We start from the raw sequence: 23,133 nt of genomic DNA on the forward strand, positions 1-23,133 counted from the left end.
TGGCCAAGGGCTCATCAAAGACATATGCCAACTCCCTCAGAACCCTGGGATGAATTGCATCCGGGCCCATGGATTTATGTACGTTTTAGCTTTTTTAGATAGCTCCTAACCTGTTCTTTGCTCACCAAAGGTTGGTGTTGTAATATACAGCATAGGCAGCAAGGGCACTTTTATAAACACCTTTATTATTTTACTTCCATTAAAAAGGAATATGCAGGAATAGGTTTTGTATGCAAGAAGAAAGTTATTGGCACTAAAACTGTATGGCTGTGTCTGCACTAGCAAGTTCTTTCGAAAGAGCTCATAGAACGTCTACACACAAAAAGTGTTTTTTGAAAGTAAATCGAAAGAATGTGGCTCTCCTTTTGAAATCACTCTTCCTTTCCCATTTCAGGAAGAAGATCCCTTGTGAAAGCTTTTTCAAAAGAAAATGTGTGTAGATGCTTTGCAGGGCCCTTCTTTCAAAAGAACAGTCTTCATTTTTGATCTCTGGCCCATTCTTTCAAAAGAGCGGGGGCTGTGTGGACGCTCTCTTTCAAAAGAGCAGATCAGTCTTTCAATCTTTCTGTTGACTCACTCTTTTGAAAGAAGTTCTTTCAGAAGAGATCTTCCAGAAGAGCTTCTTTCAAAAGATCTCTGAAGCATAGACATAGCCTAAATGTATTTATTCTGTCTTTCAACTGTTACACCAGTGACACCACAGCTGAAATACTGTATTCAGTTTTGAATTAGTATTGTAGAACAAATACCGACAAATTCAAAACAGTTCAGGGGAGGATAGCCAATATATTTTGAAGCCAAGAAAATAAGACATTTAAAGAAAGGTTAAGATAGCTGACAGCTGCTTGGAGAAATATTTTATGAGCATGTAAAAGGATGTTCTCAAGATAAAAGAAAGCAGTTGTCTTCGTTAGTCAAACATGACAAGGCAGGTAATGGGTTTCAGCAGCAGCAAAGAAAGTTTAAAGTCAGGTGCAGAGGAATTCAGTAGCTGAAAAAATTCAGATACTGGTGGTGATAGAACAGTGAGAGCGGAGACAGAGTCAAAATTTCATAATCGACTATGGGAAATGGTTAGCTATAATGGGATTATGTCACAGTAATGGGGGATTAAAGATATCTGATTACTTTCTCTGCTCTACTAGTTTTGGTTCATCAAACAAGGATACTTGTGAAAGATTGTATTCCCTTGTGTTTCAAAATTTGATTGGCTCTTCATTAGAAAGTCAGTTTTGACACTTGTAACCTTACCAGAATTTAACCAGTCTTCCAGGGTCTCTGGCTGACTACATGACCCCTCACCTCAGGATACTTAGCTCTGAAAAACATGGAGCTCTAAAGTTGCCCAGGAGCAAACACATCCATCTAGCTCAGGCACCTGTTGGTATCTAAGACTAGAGAGAGAGTGAGAGAGAGAGAGGGATGCCATAAATAGGCAGATTTGCTAAGTGTCACAGTCTGTCCTGAGCCAGTGGGTTTCCTTGATCTCATGGCCAGCATCTCTTGTTAGATTATCAGAGGTTGTGTTTCTCATGAAAAGCAGTTGAGGCTGTCATGCTCACTGATTTTTTTTGTAAGCTCCAGAAGACAAGGAGTGCAATCCTGGCTCTGTTGAAGTCAGTGGGAGTTTTGGCATTCACTGCCTTTCACACCAAGAATGCAGTCAGAGTTTCTCCCTAGTTGAATTTATAAACTCTGCAGCAATGGAGGTCTCCATGTTCCCCTTGTCTCACAAGCTATCTCTTGTTCTCCTGGCTGGGTCTTGAATGGGTGGTGGCTGATTTCCTGTTGCAGCCATCTACATAATATATCACGGAACCCCTGTTAAGTCACAGAAGGGTTGTTAAACTTTATGTACATATTTTTTTTAGTTTTTACATAGAGTTTAAAAGCATAAGGCAAACACCTGTCAATTTAAATGGTGCTTGGTCCTGCCATGGGTGCAGGGGACTGGACTTAATGTCTTCCCAAGATTCCTTCCAGTTCTATGATTCTATAAACACAAGTAACTGGAATTATAAGTTTTCATAATTATGCTTAGGACAAAAATCAAGTGTCATCCTCCCTGTCAAACCACTTTCAACTTTCTTGGTGTGCCAGTTTACCCTTAAGGCATGTTTTCTGGGTGCTCTCTTCCTCTGCAAGAGGGGAAGATGATGGTTAGCAGGTTTGAAGCCCTTTATGACTAGATCGCTTCATACAGTCTTTTAGAAAGACAAAATTGTGTTGAGATGACACTTTAGGTGCCTCCCTAAGGTGGTCTCCACGTTCAACTTCAATCAGTCACTAAAGCTGCCAGTGTTCTTCCCAAAACATTACTTGATTGTGGGAGCAAAGAAGCTATGTGCTTTGGGGATGTCTGTTTATTTTAACAGGAGCAAGCCCTACCTCTTTGTGATTATATCCGGCCTATCAGAAGCCCAACCCATCTCATCGTAGGGACTTTTAACGAATCATTCCGTGCATTTCTGCCTGCTGTCAAACAGTGAGTGGTCCTGTGCCTCATAATGTGCCATCTACCAGGACACAGACATTGTCTTCAGGCAGCTTTGGAAATATGCTGATATTTGAGATCTGCGAACCAGCAACATGGAGCAACTCACCTGTGTTAAGGATTACACCCTTGAAATGGCAGCCAGGTTAGAGGCCAAGCTCCAGGGAGCAATGCTGCCATCCTGATCTGACTCATGTTGCTGAAACACCTTGTTCCCTTGATTCAGAGGATACTGCTTGTCCATTAGCTACAAAGGGCTCCGTACTGGCCCCATTTGAAAAGAAGCTGTGGTGCTTTGAGAAGTTGCAGTCAGTTCGGCTCCCATGGCCCAACTTCCATCCCTGTTTTTCACAATTGTTGGCAAATGTGTGGGGTTTGTGAGGGGAGTAAGGGAGAGTCACAGTTGTTCCCTGTTTTTGCGCTGAGAGAGGCATATGCGGAGGCTCAGGATGTGTGGACTGCTGAAGATCTGCACATGGTGCACATGTACTCAGCTCTATCCTTGTCACCACGTGTCACGGTATTTGTTATAGGGCAAGTAACTGTTCCTTTTCTGATGTTTAGGGGTTGATAGCTGCTGGTCTGGCTCTTCCCTGACTTTCAGATGTAACATTTGCTTTTGATTTTTAACCTTTCCTGTGACTTTACTGACCTTCAGGCCTCTTGTTTTCAAGTAACTGCAGTATTCTAAACTGGTAAATTTTCCGTTGCGTATCTTGAATTCTGCTTTCAGAAAGACTGGTCTGAGACTATTTAAATGCCATTTTATTCCTACTCACTTAGTTCTGCATTAGGTAGAGAGATGCTGTTGGTGCCATTCCACAGTGTGCTCAATTCTGCATTGTTTGTTCTGCAGTTGGTTTTAGCAGATAGTGTGAAAATAGTCAATACTTCTAAAGCATCCACTATCAGCTAGTGTCTCCTGTATTGTACACTACTTTGAATCTTGAAATTTTTGACATGTATACACACATTCTGATGTTTTGCATTTATTCATGCATCTTCCATATGACTTTGGTACTTTCTCATAGAAGGCTTGTGACCTAGAATTAAGATGTTGGTTTCTTATTTTGTAGCCATTTCCATTGGTCTCCTCTTCTCGGTGGCTAGTAAAAAGGGGTGAATTAACCACATATGTGGAAGATACTGGATTGTTCACTAAAAGGACATCTAAGCAACAAGTGTACTTCTTCCTCTTCAATGATGTCCTCATTATCACAAAGAAGAAGAGGTAAGAGCTTCGCCACTCTAAAACTGCACGTGTCTAATTCCTTGAATCACACACACCACAATTGTCTTGCTTGAATCACTGTGAAGATATGAGAACACAAACTTCGTGGCTTCGTAAAGGCTAAGCTTGGTTTTCAATATTTACCCCAAGTATAATTTATTGCTTCCAAGGAATTTTTGTGAACATTTTCATGCGAGAGTGAATGAAGACGATACAAGAAAAAGCAGTTTTGTATAATATGGTTGCAGCACAAGAACAAAAATGTTGTCTATGTGGAAATGTTGACTAAAATTGCCTTAAGTGTTACCAAGACATCTAAAATTTTGTAGTCCTGCTCTTTTGGTATATTGTGCCTTTATAAAGAATGAATGAAGGAGGCATTTTTGAGTCTCTCCTATTTCCTCCGTTAGATCATACCCAGAATTGCATTGCATGGGGATCGAACAGAAGTGAAATTCCAGTCCAGTTATAGTGGCTCAGCAAAGGTATACATTACAGCAAGGTAAACAAATGTGTGGAGGAGGTATGTGTCTCCATACCATTCTTTTAGGGAGACATAGGGTCAATATGCTGGAGGAGGGTGCTAGAATCACCCACTTAAAATTCCACCACCAAACTGAAGGGAAGTTTAGGATCATTCCTCTGACTTTGGGGGAATTCATGCTTTCTGCAGCAGCCGCTGTAATGTTCCTGACAAAGATTTGCTTCTGTTGTTAATAAAAATAGTTTTGAAATCAAATATTTTGCTTTTAGGTTGACCAGCTACACCAAATATCAGTTCTTTTAAAAAAGATTTCTACAAATCTCAAGTCGTGCTTCACACAGTACGGTTGAGCCCTATCCTATAATCCTGTTGTAGATCATGCATTTTTCAGAAACAATATATAACTACTTATAGCGAAGTGCAGTATGATTTGCTTGCTGCGTTAGTTCTTGGTCCCAGTCAAGTAAACAGATTTCTCTCAAGCCTTGTTTCCTGCAGTACACACACCACTGGGACATAAGGTTTATCACAGGCTACAAGGAACATTTTTGTGGAAGCCCCTTTTTGAAATGTTGGCAGCACATCACAGATTTGTATTGTGCATCTTTAAAAAGCCTGTTTCCTTCTTTTCTCAAGGGATTAGATTTAAGATTTTATTGTGCTGGTAGCTGAGTAAACTTCCATGTTGGAAACAATTAAATAATTCTATCATCTCTGGTGTGGTGGTGTTTGTTGGTTTCCTGTGAAATAGCTTAGTTACCCAGAGTCTAAAATAATTTTTGTAATAAGGTGTTCTGTCCAAAATTCTGGTGCAGTTGATCTATAGCATCTTCCTGCTTTTTGAATCTATTTTATATCCCAGTGGGCCTGAGAGTTACAGGAAATAAAAGTCGATATTAATAATGGGGTCTAGATGCTCACCCCACTGTGGCCGTTCTAAATAAATACATGGAATTGAAAAGTATTGATTTCTGTGATCCTACCACAGAAATTCTGATCACAAAATACATGTTAAACAAATACAGACAAATATACTATTTGTTTTATGCAATCCAGTGTCCTTTTGCTGTGCAAAGAAATATCCGTCAAAGTGAAACTTGAAATGACTTCACTGCATGTTAGTACAATTGGCACATTATTGAAAGTTCTAACGCTTGGTACCGTTCTAGTTTTTGAGATACCTAGTTTTTGAAGGTGATAAACAACTTGGACATTACATATTTGTATTTCCACATTTGGGTTTCACATGTACTTTTCATGACTGCTCTAAAAATCACTCTTCAGCATCCCTGCATTATAAATTGCAGTCATTCAGCTGCTGGAAATTGTGCAAAATGAGTTTTCACTCTGTATCCTGAAGCTCATTTCTACTTGCTGTGGCCAAGCTGTTGAGCTCAGCATGAGAAATGATTCAATCTGAAGTCTTTAAGGCCAGCATGTGAAAGTGGTCTCTCAGATAAGTGACAAGCAGTGCTGGTCCAACAATGTTAAGCACAAAGAGCAGTTCTAACATTCAGGCTGTAAGGCCGAAAGGGACCTTTGTGATCTAGTCCGACCTTCTGCATGTTTCAGGCCATGGACACTCACCAACTCTCTCCTGTAATAGACCCATAACCTCTGGTTATGTTACTGAAGTCTTAAAATCTTGATACAAAGGCTTGATGTTGCAAATGTCTTACATGCCAGAAGCATCATGGGAAGGACTGCATTATGTATTAGAGTGCACAAGCACTCTAGAAAAGCATTTGTACCAGGGGATGTAGCTGTAAGATGATAAAGGTCAAGAAACCTCTTGATATTGTACATTTAGGCATGCTTCATGATGTTTATAGTATGTCTCTAAAATATTTCAGAGTTGCATGAGATTTGGCCATATGATGCCCACTAACGCGAGGGGAAATGGTTGCTAAATCTCATTGAGTGGCTCTTCCCATTTCACTTTGTTGTTCTTCCAACCAAAAGTATGGCCGCCTTTAATACTATCTTTATGATTTCTGTCCCTTGAATGCATGATGGCAGACTGCGTGTATCCAGATGTTCCTATCCCACTTTTGTGGTTGAGGGATGGAGGAGTGACTTTAGTGCTACTCGTTAACCACCATGCACTGTGGCTTTCCCTGTTTATGCCAAAGATGTAATGGTAAACAGTGGCCTTTTAGGAAACAACTAAATATTCCGTTGTTATCCTTATGTATGTGTTCAGAGTTGTACTCATAAGTAGTCGATGAGAGAGACTATCACCAGTATTTTTGTGTTGCTTTCTACCTTTCCCATCTTTCTTGCCTACTTTTCTCTTCTGGTAACAGAGAGAGAGAACCATGCTAGTCTATATGCTATTGAAACAAAAAAGCAGTCCGGTAGCATTTTAAAGACTAACAAAATAATTTATTAGGTGATGAGATTTCATGGGACAGACTCACTTCTTCAGATCATAGCCCTACCAGAACAGAGTCAATATTTGAGGCACAGAGAACCAAAAACAGTAATCAAGGTTGACAAATCAGAAATATCATGTGCCTCAACTAACATCATATATGCCATCATGTGCCAACAATGCCCACATGCTTTGTATATTGGACAGACTTCAAACTCTCTTAGACAAAGAATTAATGGGCATAAAACAGACATAAAAACACTCCTGATTCACAAACCTGTCAGTCAGTACTTTAATGGAGTGGGCCATTCTGCTAATGACCTGAAAGTCTGTGCTTTACTGAAAAGGAACTTTCACAGCTGTTTGGAAAGAGAGGCTGCTGAACTCTCTCTTATATTCAAATTCGACATATTAACATGCGGTTTGAACCGGCCTGGCAATTTTCTAGCTCATTATAGGGGATCTTTTACATACTTTGCTCTATCTAATTCTTGACTCCCCTCCTCACTCCTTCTGCCCCTCTGCTCTCTGATTTGCTCACCTTGATGATAATTTTCTGATTTGTCAATCTTGACTACTACTTTTGGTTCTCCCGTGCCTTAAATATTGACTCTGTTCTGGTATGGCTATGATCCGAAGAAGTGGGTCTGTCCCACAAAAGCTCATCACCTAACAAATTATTTTGTTAGTCTTTTTAAAGAGCTACTGGACTTTTTTCTTCTATTCTTCCTCTGCATTTTCCTTCCTGCAGAAGCACCGCATCCTATCTCCTTGTGCGTCACTCTCCTCCTCATCCACCTTCCATCTGCGTACATGATTGCTAATGAAATGGTTCACATTGTCATTAAGAACCAGTAATGACCCTTCAGATATAAACACCTTTGGGGGCAGAGGAATTCACACCCTTCTCTTGAAGCATTTCTTCAGGCAGTTTGAGTCTGGTAGACAGCACTGTGTTGTCTATACTTAGGTCACATTTTGAAGGTTTTCTTCACAACTGTGAGGGCAAAGAGGTTCAGGGCTTCATTTGTTTGTTTGTTTTTTAAATGAAAGATTAAATTCCACAGAAAACAAATAGTTCATGTGCTTTCACATAAATACCTCAAGCTGGCAAAATCCACCTAGAGAAGGCATTACATGTGACCTTGAAATACAGATAGTGCTGCTTTAAAATAAATTTACCCTGATACAATCTATATGTTTATGCTAGGTAACCTTATTTTTTCTTTCATGTGTTCTTTACAGATTGAATTTTCAGGGCCATCCCCTCTCCCCTTGCTATATTTGAATATCTAAAACTTGCCTGTTCTGAACCTAGCCTGAGGCATTGTCATGGAATGGTTAGGTTTAAGTAAATATTCATATCTTGCTATTTATCACTGTTTCTATTTTCATTTTCATTTCATTTCAGTGTTCATTCTCCCAACTTGTCAAGGAGCTCAGAGAATGAACTGTGTGCAGAAGCATCCCTGCAGCTTCTCACTAAGGCCTGGAATGTACACCAAAGCCTCATTCTGCTCAGGGTAGATCAGAACTCCCTCTTGAACCTATCCAGATCAGCTAGTTCCCATGCACACAGTCCTGAGGCTGGAAAGGTCTGGTTAGAAATTCCAGTTTTCAATATGGAGCGGATGCATTTGAGCTGGACTGCTATATTCTGCCCTCTTAAAGTTGTAAGTTCATGCCATGTTTAGCTATAGTTGAAGCAGATCTTCTTTATTCACCCATTCAAAAAAAAGACCCTTTGAACTGTAATATTAAAACAGTGTTAAAAGGTTTCTCACAAGGAAACCTCTATCTTAGTGAGGATACGGAGTCATTAAATGTTTTCAGCTCACTTTCTGTAATCCCCTAGGGTACCACTAAAATACCATGTCTGTTTAATGGCTGCATGGCTTGTTAACTTCTGAGATAATCTTGGCAGTGGAATGCAGCAGGACTTCATAAACTGGAAGCCACCCAAAGGTCAATAATATTCTGGAATGTTACCTGTTCACAGCTGCTTGCAAAATGGGGGTTGTGCACCACATGCCCCCCCTTTCCCCTCCTCCACCCCAAAAAAAAAAAATCCACCCCAGTTTCCTAATTAGAGGCAAGTGGATGCCTCAGTGCAAACAAAAAGAAGCAAATTTTATAATGAAACACTAAAGATTTCAGAACGGAACTCTCAGGTGTTCTTATTGGTAATAAGCTAAAAATAATAGAGTCAAGTGGACCTACATTTTGTTTGTTTGTTTAAAAAAAACAGTGGAAAGAGTAACGGAAAAATTTGGATTCATTTTACTGTACATTTTCTACATAGGTCATATAGTTTTAGTTTGCACTTGTCTCAGGATCCTGGAGAGGCCAAGCGGATAAGGTAATGCCCTATATCTGTAAGTGAGAGACAACATTTTGAGACAAATTCCGGCTTTTTCTACACTGTCACATTTTGTTGTCAAAAACTGCAGTGCATCTTTTGTTGTGAAATATGCCTAGTTTCAGCAACAAACTTCCACACCATGGGAGATTTTTTTCTTTTCGCTTTCTTGTCAACAAAAGTCAGTGTTAGACACTGCTGTTTGTTTGGTTGATACAACGTGGTTCCACCAGTATCCCACAATTCTTGCCCTGATCACTTTGCTCAGTGTTTTTATCTCTGCTGCCCTGCAGGCATGCACCCTTCCCCTTCCAAATCTCTGGGAACTATATGACGGCTGAGGGAGCTGTTCAGTTTGGGAAACAGAGGAAATCATTAGAGTGTTGCTGTTTTTCTCCCTGCACGCAGCAACAGGCAGACTGCTGCTGCAGGAGGAAGGGGACAGGCTACTATGCTTCTTTGACATTCCTCAGTGCTGACAGCTCGCAGAGCTGCTTGTGATACTGCTCCCACCACCTGAGGAGGTTGTGAGAGACGTGATCAGCTCTGCCTTCCCACAGCACTGCACTCTGGGATACATATCCACAGTGCATTGCTCACCCTGTTGATGGTGGTGCCACCAATATAGACATGATCCCTCAAAAGAGGGTGTGAGCATGAACACCCTCTGGTGACTTTTTTTGTTTTTTGTTTCTATTTGGTCAGCTTTTGGGTGTAAACAAAACTTTTAAGCTCTTCTTCAGGTCTGTGAAAGGAGCTCCCTGAGTTACAGCAAAATACAGGAAAGACAAGTCATTTAGCACATATTATAAAGGGACATGCAAAGTCGATTAGCCTGTTAACATCCTAGGACAGTCAGGGCTGAGACCCTGGCACTTCCGAGTGCAGGTAGTGGGAGCTGGTGAACCAAATAAAACGCTGCTAGACCCTATATCAGCAGTTCCCAGAGGCAGAAAAGTTTTCCTGATTACATTTTTCAATCTGTAGGGGCTTGTCAACACTGGGGTCCTTTTTTTTGCGGATTTTTTTTTATAGGACGGGAAGGGAACGCCTTGTGTCCACACTAGAAAGCTGCTTATTCTGAAATAACAGAGCATTTAACTCAAAATAGAAACTCCACCAAAATGAATGATTTTTGCCGACCTCTCCCCCCCTTAATTTTAAATTAACTCAATGTGTACTAAACAGAGGTAATTATGACTTAACTGGCCTCCATAGAGGCGGCCCATCATAGCTCTTACTTTGAAATTGGGCTCTAAAGTGTTAATGCTCCATTTCAAAATGCTCTTGGAGTATAAATGTGCTTTTCAGCAATAACTTGTTTCGACATTACAATATTATTTCTGAAAACCACTGCAGTGTTAGCCTAATTGTCACCACCAAGCATACAAAATCCCCATTCCAGGAAAGAAATCACTTGGAATCCCTTCCCTGAGGCAAAACCCTGAACCTACTTTTCCCAAGGAGTTGGAAAGGGGTTAAAAAACAAGCACACCCCACAAAACCATGCAGGGAGCTGTGATCTGTCTGGTAACATGTCTGTGGCTAGCGACATAGTTTTAAGCCCCTGTAAGACCCACAGGATCAACCTCTATTAGTTAACAAAGAAAATGCACTTCTATTATTAAAACAAGACTATCTTTGCAAGCATCATAAATGACTTAGTTTAAAAGCAAACAAACAAATATGATTTAAAGCAAAACACAGGGATTTTTCCCTGGGTCATATTTTCGGTTACAGGTGAGAATAAAAGGAACAAATATCCAGCTCAGACGCAGTTTCCAAACCCCCAGACAATGAAAGCAATAAACCTTGCATGACTGCCTAAACTTTTCCCTACTCAAACTTTCTGATGAGCCCAGGGGATCTGTTCTGGAAGAGCTCATTTCTTCCCCTTTTCCCTGTTTCTCTGTTTTCTAACAAAGGAAGGATGCTGCTGTGATTCATTTGCAAATTTGATTTTTTAACTCTAGCTCCTTTTGGCTCTTTGCCGCTTTCCCACAAGGCCCCTCCCCGAAACAGGTTAGCTTACTCTTTCCTAGCTCTCCAGGTAGATTTAGGCTTTCCTTTGTGGCCCTCACTCCTAATAAGGACATAAAGAGGGTGCTGAAGAGAGAGTTTCGTGTCGGATTCTTTAGGTGAAGGAGGAGTGATTGTGGAACTTTTGGGGTAAGTGGTTGTCTGTAATGCGTGGGGTACTTGCTGGTTGCCTGAAAGGTAACGTTTCCTGAGCTTGTGTGTGTTTGTAGGTCCATGTACTGAGCTATTTGAAGGACCATGTAATAAGGCTAGCATTTGGAAGCTGTGAGCTTCTTAAGAAAGCTTTGAAACCTAACCCTTTGTTCATTCATTAAGCCTTAACCAGAGGTCAGGGCTCTCAGTAAGGCCAGGGCTGTATAAAGCCTGCTAGTAAGCAACCAGGAAGTTTTGGGGGGGAATTGAAGGGGGGTTTGAAGGGGGCTTAGCTACACCTGGGATTCTTTAAAATTTCGTTTAAACTAAACTAGAACCTAAACCACTTCATTTAAATAAAAATCCTACGTAGAATCTAATTATCTGTAGAAGAGAATGCAGGCAGAAGACAGCAGCAGGGTGGGGGTTATCCTGTTTATTGAACCCAGTGTAGCATGGAGGATTACCTGCCCTATGGTCAGGTGGTGTAAGTGTGCATTCAGTGGAAGTAGCTCCTGGCCTTCAGAGAATGCATATGGATTTGGTGGCCAGGATGGCTAAACTGGAGAAGCTAAGAGAGTCAGACAGGTACGTAAACAAGGCTTTCTGGGACACCTTAGAACAGTCCCTCTTCTGGAAGACAGCCTTTGTGCTCTTGAGGACTCGTGGTGAAGGGCTCGGGTGGGGGGCACACTTAGCTGGAGCAGAGGGAAATGTTTCCATAGCTGGGACCCTCTTTCCAAAACATGGTGTGGTATCCTCTTCCTCCAGTCATTAGGAAAAGGACAGGTGCTCGTAATGAGGGATTTGATCATTAGAAACATAGACAGCTGGTCCTGCGATGACCATATGGTGATTTGCCTGCCTGATGCGAAGGTTGCAGATTTTTCAAGGAAATCTAGGTAGACTTACGTGTAGTGCTGGGGAGGAGCCATTGGCCAGGGTACATGTAGATACTAATGACATAGGGAAGGATGTGAGAGAGGTCCTGGACATAACATTTAGGCTGCTTGAAATGGGATTGAAATCCAGGACCCCAATGGTATCATTCTTTGCACAAAAATGAGGTTGGTTAAACAAAATTTAAAAGGTATAGTGCCAAAGATAAAATCCCTGCAAGCGGCATAGAAACTTTTCAAAGACACCACCAACTTAAATGTATACACCAATTAAAAATACATTAAAAAACAAAACAAAACAAAAAAGTGTCACCGTGGCTTAACAACCAAGTAAAACAAGCAATGAGAGATTTAAAAAAAAAAAAAATCATTGTTTAAAAAGTGGAAGTTAAATCATAGTAAGGAAGACAGAAAGGACCATAAACTCTGTCAAATTAAGTATAAAAATATAATAAAAGAAAGCCAAAAAGGAGTATGAAGAACAGCTAGCTAAAAATTCAAAACATAATAGCAAAATATTTGTAAGTATATCAGAAGCAGGAAGCCTACTAAACAACCAGTGGGACCACTAGACAATTGAGATGCAAAAGGAGCACTCAAGATGATAAGCTCATTACAGAGAAACTAAATAAATTCTTTGCTTTGTTCTTCATGGCTGAAAATTTTAGGCAGATTCCTGACCCATTTTTTTAGTCAACAAATGTGAGGAACTGTCTCAGATTGAGGTGTCATTAGAGGAGGTTTTTCTGAAAAAACTGATAAACTTAAAGGTAACGAGTTACTGGGACCAGATAGCACTCACTTTGGGCTACAGTTACACTAGCAAGTTTTGCTGACAAAACCCTGGTTTTGCTGACAAAACTGGTGGAACACCCACACACAGTGTGTTTTGTAAACAGTTTGTTGACAAAATTCAGCACTTTCGCTGGCAGCGTTCTGCCTCTGAGCCATCAAGCATAATGCTGCTGACAGATTGTCAATAAAGAAGCCATGTGAACACTCTGGTGAGCCTCCTCTCGACAGACAGGGCATCCAGAACAATGGTCAGCCCTGTCTGCTTTGCTTCTGGGTTCCTCTTTTGTCAAGAAAGCAGCTGATCACTCCGACCACTCTGTCGACAGAGCGGAGTGCTATTCTGTTTTGGCTTCTGGGTGTGGCTGCACTCTGTTTTGTTGAGAAATCTCTTCCAACAGCGACTTCTTTCAGCAGAGCGCTGGGGTGTAACCATAGTCCAAGAGTTCTAAAGAAACTCAAATGTGAAATTTGTGGAAATTCAGGTGCCACCCCGCTGAATAACAGAGCCCCCACAACCACCCAGGGTGGGCAATGTGTGTTTGTACTGGTGGTGCACGTCTACCAATGTCACGGTGAACATAGCAAAGTTTCTTCTGCTCATGGATGGAGAAGAATAGAGGGAACACTGCTCCTAACCCTTTGTACAGTAAGGTACTCACAGTGGCTATTGTCAGTTACATTTGAGGGAAGAGCTATTTCACAGGCCCTTTTTTCCAATGCAAAGGTCAGCTCTGCTTGACTGAAATAGAGGTAAAGGAAGTGCACCATGCTTTGGGATTAGATACTCCGTCAATCTCACTTATTGATGGATTATAATGACATATTGCAAAAACTAATCGAGTAACTGCCTGCCACCGCAAAAATGGAGGTTGCTTATAACTCTGTAATTGCATTGTCACTAAAAACTAACATTTACTGCAGTCTTCCAATACTGAAAAATAATATTCCTTCCAGGGGATTAAAATGATTCCTTCAAGTTTTAGAAAGAAAGAACCAATTTAACAACACGGTATTTCTAGCTTCTTTGTCTCAAGAAAATATCATGAAAGTATGCTCTTGCAATCTTATTATATGTGCTTACTTGAGGTGGGGAATCCCATATTGTTGTTGTCTAAGAACTTAATCTGCAAATTACAATCTGAAAATACCTGTTTTTTTTAAAAGAAAATCATTAAAATTGCTTACTACAGCATAATCTTCGAAGTTATTATCTGCGTATTTTGTTGGTATGTGTCAGAGTTTGCTCTTTCCTGGTTGCAGGTGGAGTTTCATGATTTGTGATGATTATGAATTTTTTAATGGTGGAATCTTAATTATTTAGCACATCAGTATGGCAATCCCTAGAGAATGCAGCTGTGTTTGTGTTGGTGGTTCTTTGCAATACACGCTGCTTCCTCAGCAGATTAGCTTTGTCATTCTGTGGGGAGTGATGACTCTTGTATGTTAATTTTAGTGCAAAAACTGAAATTTTATTCTGTCTAGCAATTGCAGCTATTTCTCACACCATAGGAACAATATAGATTTGGTGTCTGACTGACCTGGTTTACTCTAGTGTACCTCAAAAGGAATTCCTTTATGATAGTGTAGAACTAGCAAGATCAAGGATCTGTCTTGAATTGAAGATACCGGGTGAACCTCTTTCATCTGGCACTCTCTCATCCAGCAACATCCATGGTTCAGCATGATTTTAGTTAGCTGGTTTGTCCACTTGTTTTGTGTGGCCAGATTTCCTGTGGCCCCTTAAAGTTGGTTTACAGCCACCAGTTCTGGCTTTCAGCATCCTGTGTTGTAATTTACCTCTAATTTACCCCTAAATGTCTTTTAAGAGCCCAGTAAGCAATGGAAGTGTTGGTAGCCCTGCGAGACAATATTGACCTCCCGTGGTTCAGATAATTCTCTCATTCAGCACCAGTCAGGCCCCATAAGTGCTACATTTGAGAGGTTCAACCTGTATCAAATTCTGTTTCCCTATCTAGGCCGCCAATAAAAAGATACAATGCAAATGTTGTTTTAAGCAGCTGTACTTTATATGATATTATACAATACACAGATGCAAACAGGGTACTCTTAACACGGGAAGATCCGGTTCTCTAGTAGAGTGTAAATATCTCAGAATTATTTAAATTCCCTCCCCACAAAAATGAAACAGCATTTTTGCAAGAGAGGAAATACTTGTTTAGGGGTAAAAGGACTTACACTAAATTGGTTGTATACACTGTTCTTAATACCTTGAGACTTAATATGAAAGATTAAAACTCTTGACTGTAAACATCATATTTCAGTGACACTTTCCCCGTACAGTAGACACACCAAAAAACTGCTTGCGCCGGTACTGTTATTTCTAATTCATAAATGCAGACCCTAGCCATATTTTCAAAAAAAGTAGAAGGAAAAGTACTTAAGAATAATTGTTTAGGTTCTAGCTCTAGTTAGTTTGAGCAAATGAAGTTGTTGCAACTCCAAATGAAATTCTCACGTGTTTCTACAAGTCAAAGCCCATGCTCAGTGATGGAATCTTTCCAAACCAATTATCCATAAGAAAACGCATGGAGAGCTATATAAGGCTGTCTTTGCAAGAACATACTCACTGGGTTGGCATTTCTTGGCTTACAATATCCCATGGCCACGGAGATAAACCAGACCCAGACTGAGCCCCTTGTTCGCTTGCCTGCGTCTGTTATGCAATTTGTGTTAGTTCTGATTGCTCTGATTTGTGGAGTGTATGATTTAAGGCACGGTGTCCTGCCGTTGCTTAGAGCTGAGATGCGGCCCCTGGACCAAAATGTGTGCACATCAGGATATGGAAATTGTATGGAAGACCATGAATGCTCACAAAACTGGGGATGGGGTGTGAGAGTAGGTGAGGCCTTTGGCTGGGGTTTGCAGGCTTTTGGGTGGGGCCAGACATGAGGAGTTCAGGATGCAGGAGGGGGCTCTGGGCTGAAGCAGGGGATGGAGCACTGAGGTGGGAGTGAGGGCTGTGGTGTGGGCTCTGGGTGGGGCTGGGAGTGCAGGGTTTGGAGTTCAGGAGGGGGCTCTGGGCTAGAACCTAGGTGTTCATAGGGAGGGAAGGGATCAGAGCTGGGGTGCAGAAGGGAGTGTAAAGGCTCTCTCTGAGGCTGTGAGCTCTGCAGGGGGGCTGGGAATGAGAGGTTTAGGGTGCAGGAAGGTGCTGTGGGCTGGGACCGAGGAGTTCAGAGGGTGGGAGGAGGATCGGGACATGGCTGAAGGTTGGGGGGTGGGGGCAGGGCTCAGGGATGCAGGCTCCATTTACTTCCTCAAGCAGCTTCTGAAAGCAGAGGCACGATCCCCCTTCCAGCCAGCTCCTCCACAGAGGCACGTCCACCCACTGGGGCCACCCCTGGAGCTCCCATTGGCTGCAGTTCCCAGGCAAAGGGAGCTGTGGTAGGGGGAGGGGCAGCACATGGAGCCAGCTGGAATTTTAAACTACCTCTCTTCAGTCATTATTCTGCTGAGCGGAGAAGTTATTTTATAGAAAGTCAGAAAAACTGCCTCTACTTGAGTATGTAAAAAACTATATGCCATATGTTCTGGTTTCACTGGGTGCTGATTGATAGCATGCAGTGTAAAATCTTATAGCGGGGGCTATTCTGACTGTTTTATGTGACTTATTGCAAAGGGAAGAAAGCTTGAAAGAACCTCTTGGAAATAAGCAGATCAGTGTTACTGTCATCTCAGAAGGGTGAACGTAGCTATTAGATAACCTGAAATGAGGTGTTGTGTTAATTGGATGTTGTGATCTCGTTAGTGCTAAATAGCTATGCTATTTTTTTTGTTGGGGCTTCTGTTCAGTATGTTCAGGGCAATGAATGACTTTGATCTGCCACCTTCTACTGAATGGTGCATATGCCAGTGAATTGCTGTGTATCTGCTAACATCAGAAGGGGCAAAACACTCTATCCTGATACACCAGAATATAATGCAAACAGACTTTTATTTAATTCCTAAGTCTCTTGGAAATTTACTTTTGGCGTTATAAAATGCATATTTGGAGATTGTGCAGAAGAGAGGTAAAAATGCATGTGAATGAAAATGAAGAATATTCACAGTTTCATAAACTATGCTGGCAGGGACTACGAATTCACAAATTTCAGTCATAAACCGTTCACTATATGGGACAGAAAAGAATATCCAAAGTGCTTCATAAAACACTAAATTACAGGTTGAACCTCTCTAACCCAGAACACTCTCATCTGGCAAACTCTGTGATTTGGCATGGATTTAGTTAGCTGGATGACCAGTTATCATGGGTGTGGCTGTGTTTCCCATGATATCAAGTTTGTTTACAGCCACTAGTCCTGGCTCTGTGTTCTGTGATGTTATTTCTCTCTAATTTACCCCTAAATACCTTCTAAGAGCCCAGAAAGCAGTGGAAGTGTTGGTAAAGTTGCTAGACAATGTTGATCTCCCATGGTCCAGCAAATTCTCTCGTCTGGCACTGGTCAGGACCCAAAGGTTATGGATTAGAGAGGTTCAACCTGTATCAGGAATGGCTCATTCCAAGGCATTGTTCCATTCCACTGTGATAAATATTTTGGAGTTGTTTAAAATGCATTTAGTATAAATGTTGGTTCACTTACTATTACACTGTTGAATTGATAAAGATTTATGGATATGCTCATCTTGAAAGGTGTTCAGCCTTCTATATATTTCTACCTATTATAGTGAGTTAGTTGGGCAAACTTCAACTATTAATAGAAGTGGATTATGGTGTGTCTGTACTGCAGACAATAAGGAAATACCTACAGAACTGGCTGTGTGTCAGGACAGCCATGCAGACTCACTCCATGATTTGCCTAAGTTTTAGTGTGGCTTCTGCCTTAGTAGTGGATGGAAGAGGGAGAGGAGGGGAGCAAGAGAGAAAGAGAGTTCAGCTAGGTTATCAGTTTAAGGAGGGTTGAATAAATCAAACATTCTGAAATTAAACAGAACAGTTACTGTGAAACCTAGAATTATTGTCTTCTATTCATATCACATTACTAGATGGCTAGTATTTAATTACTTCAGATACTGGTGACTCATGTTTAGTTAATAGATTGAGCGTGCATACCAGTATATCTATAATTATTAGTGCTTTGTTGTTGTTGTGTTTTTGCGGTTTTTTTGTTTTTAAAAAGAGAGAGACAGACTGAGGAACAGATACTCAGCCAACTTCCCACCTCTTCTACCTCCTGCCCCCACAGGTTATCCCCCCCACTGGGGGTGCTCCAGCACAAAAAAAATTGGTTATTGTTGATTTGAACTAATAGGAGAATTACTCACTGTACAATCAGAAACAATTGAGAGAAGCATTGACTATGAAATCTTTGGGGTTTTTTTTTTTTTTCCTATGGCGTGGTACAGAAGGTTACCAGATCCAGGACTTTTCTTTCTCTTTCATCAAGCCCTTGGGGGCAGGGAGGGGTAATAAATCTGAAAAGCGACCCTGCCTGGTTTTGGTAGTGGGAGCCTTGTCATAGTTTACAAACCAGAATAGGTTTCCTGAAACTGAAAAAGCTAGGTAGTTATCAGTTGTTGTTAGAAAGTATATTGTCTTGATGAACAGTTGGCAAATTTACCATCACATACCAGACAATTATGGGGGGAGCGCGCACGCACACAAACCCACAGAGTCCAATACAAGGAACAAAGGCATTTTAATTTCCCTTTTTTCTAGCCAAGCAATTCTATTTTTAAAGTCAGTGGTGCAAATTCTGTCAAATGCTCCTTGCCTCATGTTTTGATAGCTGAAAACAGATAAACAATTTAAGAACTGGAATTATAATTAAGATTAACTTCTCCTTCAGAATCTTTTCTAGCATGTCTTTACAATAATTGGCTACGAATGACTAAGTTGGCTAAAAGAACAAATATAATAGAAAACAGCTTGGAGTCACAATGTGAAGTGCTTGGACATGTTCTGGAAGATGTGTGGAGACTCCACAGTTCAGGCACCTGTTATCAGAAAGAAATGTTAATGGTTGGGGCCCAGGAGGGGTTGAAGTAACTGTTTACTGTTAATGGAAGTAGTTCAAGACCTTAAATTTAGGCTGATGGATAATGAAGTTGTTTAGTGGGAAAGGGTGGCAGTTTTTAAAAGTCTTGGTGCTTGGGTAACAAATTTTTTGAAACTGTATTTCTTCATGGCATCCTTTCCCCTACCCCCGTTTTAGCAACCCTAAACAAAAGTAATTCTTGAACGTTGCATAAATACAGAAATGCTAGCGTATGTCCAGATGCTCCCAGGCTGGAGCATTCACAGGGGAAAGCCAGGCCCTGCATTCAGCAATTTCTCCCCTGACCTCTGAGAGTTTCTGGAATGCCACAGATAGTTCATTTGTGGCACTCAAGCTCAGGGAGGGAGGAGGAGGGGCAGGAATGGGGAACATTTGTGGGAAGAGGCAGTATGGCTCCAGAGCTCTATCCAGCGACTGCGGCCTGGTTGCATTTCCATAAGACTGCATTCCTGGGGCTCTGGAGCCACCCTGCCGCTTCACCCCCAAATGCCCTGCCTGGTCAGTGCCAGTCTCTCTGCCGCCACTGGAGTGGACCCTGCAGCTAGGGTCAGTAGTGGGGGCCATCATTGACTGCCTCTGGTTCAGCAGGTTCCCTGGTTCAGGACGGGTCAGGTACCAAGGGTGCCAGACCAGGGAGGTACAACCAGTAGTACGTCAGCTGCTAGTGATGCTTCACTTTATTTGCTCCCCTGGTCTTTTAATGATTTGTGGGGGTGGGGGTGGGGGGGTGTGAGAGAGGGTGTTCTGTAGCCCTCTACTATATGGAGTGTCATATCTTCTCATGTGTTGTCCCCTCTGCTTTTCCCCATCACTATTTGAACTAGTGCAACCTTATTCTTACCTGACTGAAAAGAAGTCCTGAGTTCTTCTGTTTCTAAACTTCTATTGCCCAATTTGTGTGGTTAGCTGATAGCTGTGCTGTATTTATTTGTGGGCAGCCGTAGCTCATTAGTTCTTTTGTACCAGAATACTCTGACTTTTTTTTGGTTAGGAATGTGCTTAACAGTGTAGGGAGTGTTCTTCTGTTAGCAGCTGCTTTCAGAGCTGTGAGGAGGGGCATGCAGTGTTTTCACTGTATCGCTTTTTTTAAAAATCAAGAAAAGTAGTATCTTAAACATATCTTCATAGAATTCAGGTGATGCATCCCGAACGGCCTTCTGAAAGGGAGAACAGCAAAATAGAAACAATGAATTTCAGGAAAGCATTTCAGTAAACTCAGAGAGCTGGTAGGTAAGCCCCAATGAGAAGCAGGACTAAGAGGAAAAACAAGTGGAGAAAGTTGGCAGCTTTTCAAAGGGACATTATTAAGGGACCAAAAGCAAGTTATACCACTGCATAGGAAAGATAGAAAGTATGGTAAAAGACCGCCTTGGCTTAGCCAGGAGGTGTTACATGATCTCAAAATAAAAAGGAGTCATATAAAAAGTGGAAATTAGGCCAGATTACCAAGGATGAATATAAGGAAGCAATAGAGGTATGTCAGGGCAAGATTAGAAAGACAAAAGCACAAAACAAGCTCAGATTAGCTAGTAATATAAAGGGTAACAAGAAGATATTCTATAACTATATTAGAAGCAAGAGGAAGACCAAGGACAGGGTAGACATATGGCTCAGTGAGGAGGGAAAAGCAATCAGGAACTTGGCAGAGATGCTTAATGACTTCTTTGCTTTAGTCTTCACCAAGAAGTCTAATGAAGAAGTGCCTAATATAGTGAATGCTAGTGGGAAGGGGGTAGGTTTACATGATAAAAATAAAAAGGACAAGTTAAAAATTACTTAGAAAACTTATATGTCTGCAAGTCATCTGGACTTTAGTAAGGCATTTGATATGGTCTCACATGATCTTATCAATAAACTAGGCAAATACAACTTAAATGAGGCTATTATACGGTGGGTGCACAACTGGCTGTGTAACCATTCTCAGAGTAGTCATTAATGGTTTTCAGTCTGGCTGGAAGGGCATAACAGGTAGTGTTCTGCAGGAGTCTGTTTTGGGACCAGTTCTACTCAATATCTTCATCAATGATTTAGATATGGGCATAGAGAGTACATTTATTATGTTTGCACATGATACTGAGCTGGGAGGGGTTGCAACTGCTTTGGAGGGTAGAGTAAAAATTCAAAATGATCTGGACAAACTGGAGAAATGGTCTGAGGTACATAGAATGAAATTCATAAGGAAAAGTGCAAAGTAGTCCACTTAGGAAGGAGCAATCAGTTTCATACATACAAAATGGGAAGCAACTGTCTAGGAAGGGGTACTGCAGAAAGCGATCTAGGGATCATAGTGGACCACAGCTAAATGAGAGTCAACAGCATGATGCTGTTGCAAAAAAAGCAAATATGGTTGTGGGATGCATTAACACGAGTGTTGTGAACAAGACACGAGAAGTCACTCTTCCACTCTATTCAATACTGATTAGACCTCTGTTGGAGTATTGTGTCCAGTTCTGGGTACCACATTTCAAGAAGGATGTGGAGTAGTTGGAGAAGGTCCAGAGAGGAGCAAGAAGAATGATTAAAAGTCTAGAGAACATGAGTTATGAAGGAAGACTAAAAGAACTGGCCTTGCTTAGTTTAGAAGAGACCACTTAGAGGGAACATGATAGCGGTTTTCAAATACCCAAAGAGTCTTAAAAGGAGGAGGGACAAAAATTGTTCTCCTTGTCCTCTGAGGATAGGGCAAGGAGCAATGGTCTTAAAATTAAACTTTAGCAAGAGAGGTTTAGTTTGGAGATTAGGAAAAACTTCCTAACCATGAGGCTGGTTAAACACTGGAATAAATTGCCTAGGGAGACTGTGGCCTTTAGTCTCTCTTGGTTTGTGGATACGCTCTGCGTGTTCCCACTGATCCCTGTCATCAGCAAGATCCTAGTTCAGCTCAAAAAGGGCAAGATGGGTGATCACGACCACTCTGGTTTTGGCCTTTCCAGCACTGGTTCGGCATGCTCGTAAATGTGGTGCTGTATCTTACATGGCCCCTTCCCAATTTTCTGGACCTGTTGTCAAAGGACCACAGTCAGCTCCTGCTTCCCAGCCCAACATCCTGGCACCTGTCAGCATGGATACTCCATGATTAAACACAGAGGAACATATCTGCTCAGCAGAGGTCCAGCCGGGAAGCAGAAAACGGCCTGTGAGACTGACAGACGTGGCAAAGTGGAGGAAGTTCTCCCACTGGTGATGTAGCACAGCACCTCACTCAAACGTGCTGCTGTGCAGCTCAGGAACAAGGGACTGGCACATTCCTCTGTTAGAATGCATTTTGCGCCCATGTCTGCTTTTCATGATCCAACCCGGGGGCAGATGGTCTTCTCCCATGAGATGACAGTGATACTCCTACAGAGCCTTGAGCATCTCTGTCCACAGGTATGAGACTGGGCTCCACAATGGGACCCCAACCTGGTCCTCTCCTGGCTTACTGGGCCACCTTTTAAACCCCTTGGTTCCTGCACCCCTTACCACCTGTCCTGGAAAGTAATATTCTTGGTGGTGGTGTCACTGGTGAGATGTATCTCAGAGAGCAGGGCTTTGACTTCAGTCTCACTATACCTTGTGTTCCACAAGGACAGAGTCCAGTGCAGCTTTACTTGCCATAGGTTGTTCCACCTTCCCTGTGAACTAGGACATTCCTACCTGTATTCTGTCCCAAGCCTTACAAGATCCTGGAAGAAAGATTCCTTGACCTGCTGGCTGTCCAGAGGGCTGTGGCTTTTTACTTGGAGTGGGCCAAGCCTTTCTATAGGTGCATGCAGCTCATTGTCGCTAGGGCAGATAGAATGAAAGATGTGCTGGTCTGTGCAGGGGTGCCTAAACTGTATCATCAGGTGCATCCAAACCTGCTGCAAATTGGCAAAGGTCCCTCTGCTACCAATCGCTTGATCCTGCTCAAACTGGGCTCAGGTGTCTTCAGGAGCCTTCCTGGTTCACATGCCACTTTAGGACATCTGTAGGGCTGCAACGTGGTCCTCTGTACACACATTTACATCGCACTGTGCGGTTACTCAGCAAACCAGACACAACTCTGTATTCAGCAGAGTTGTGCTACAATCACCATGGCCTTAAACTCTGATCTGCCTCCAGGGATACTGGGGGCAGTCACTTGAAATGAATGGCTGTTTCGTAAGCTGCTCTCCTTCCCCACTGTTGGAGTCTCCAGCAAGAAGGAACTTGAGGGTGTGTGTGTGAGGGGAAAGAGCACACAGAATTCCTCATACCATGGTGTAGAGGTGGCACTCCAGGGGTTGCCAGAGCCACTCCCCTACAGAAACTGCTGAAGGAAAAACTTCTTGTGCTGGTGCACGTGGC

At 41.9% G+C, this 23,133-nt stretch overlaps 1 protein-coding gene across 1 annotated transcript in view; it reads left to right on the forward strand.

Annotated features, from left to right (window-relative positions):
- The window catches only part of ARHGEF26 (Rho guanine nucleotide exchange factor 26), a 114,323-nt gene that overhangs the window by 66,098 nt on the left and 25,092 nt on the right, over positions 1-23,133 (forward strand). Inside the window, exon 11 of the mRNA XM_075004078.1 lies at positions 3,571-3,725. Within this exon, the coding sequence (XP_074860179.1) occupies positions 3,571-3,725 (155 nt within the window). The remainder of the gene's footprint in view (positions 1-3,570; positions 3,726-23,133) is intronic.

Source organism: Carettochelys insculpta, chromosome 10 (genome assembly GCF_033958435.1).
Source record: "Carettochelys insculpta isolate YL-2023 chromosome 10, ASM3395843v1, whole genome shotgun sequence".
NCBI classification, from domain to species: Eukaryota; Metazoa; Chordata; order Testudines; family Carettochelyidae; genus Carettochelys; species Carettochelys insculpta.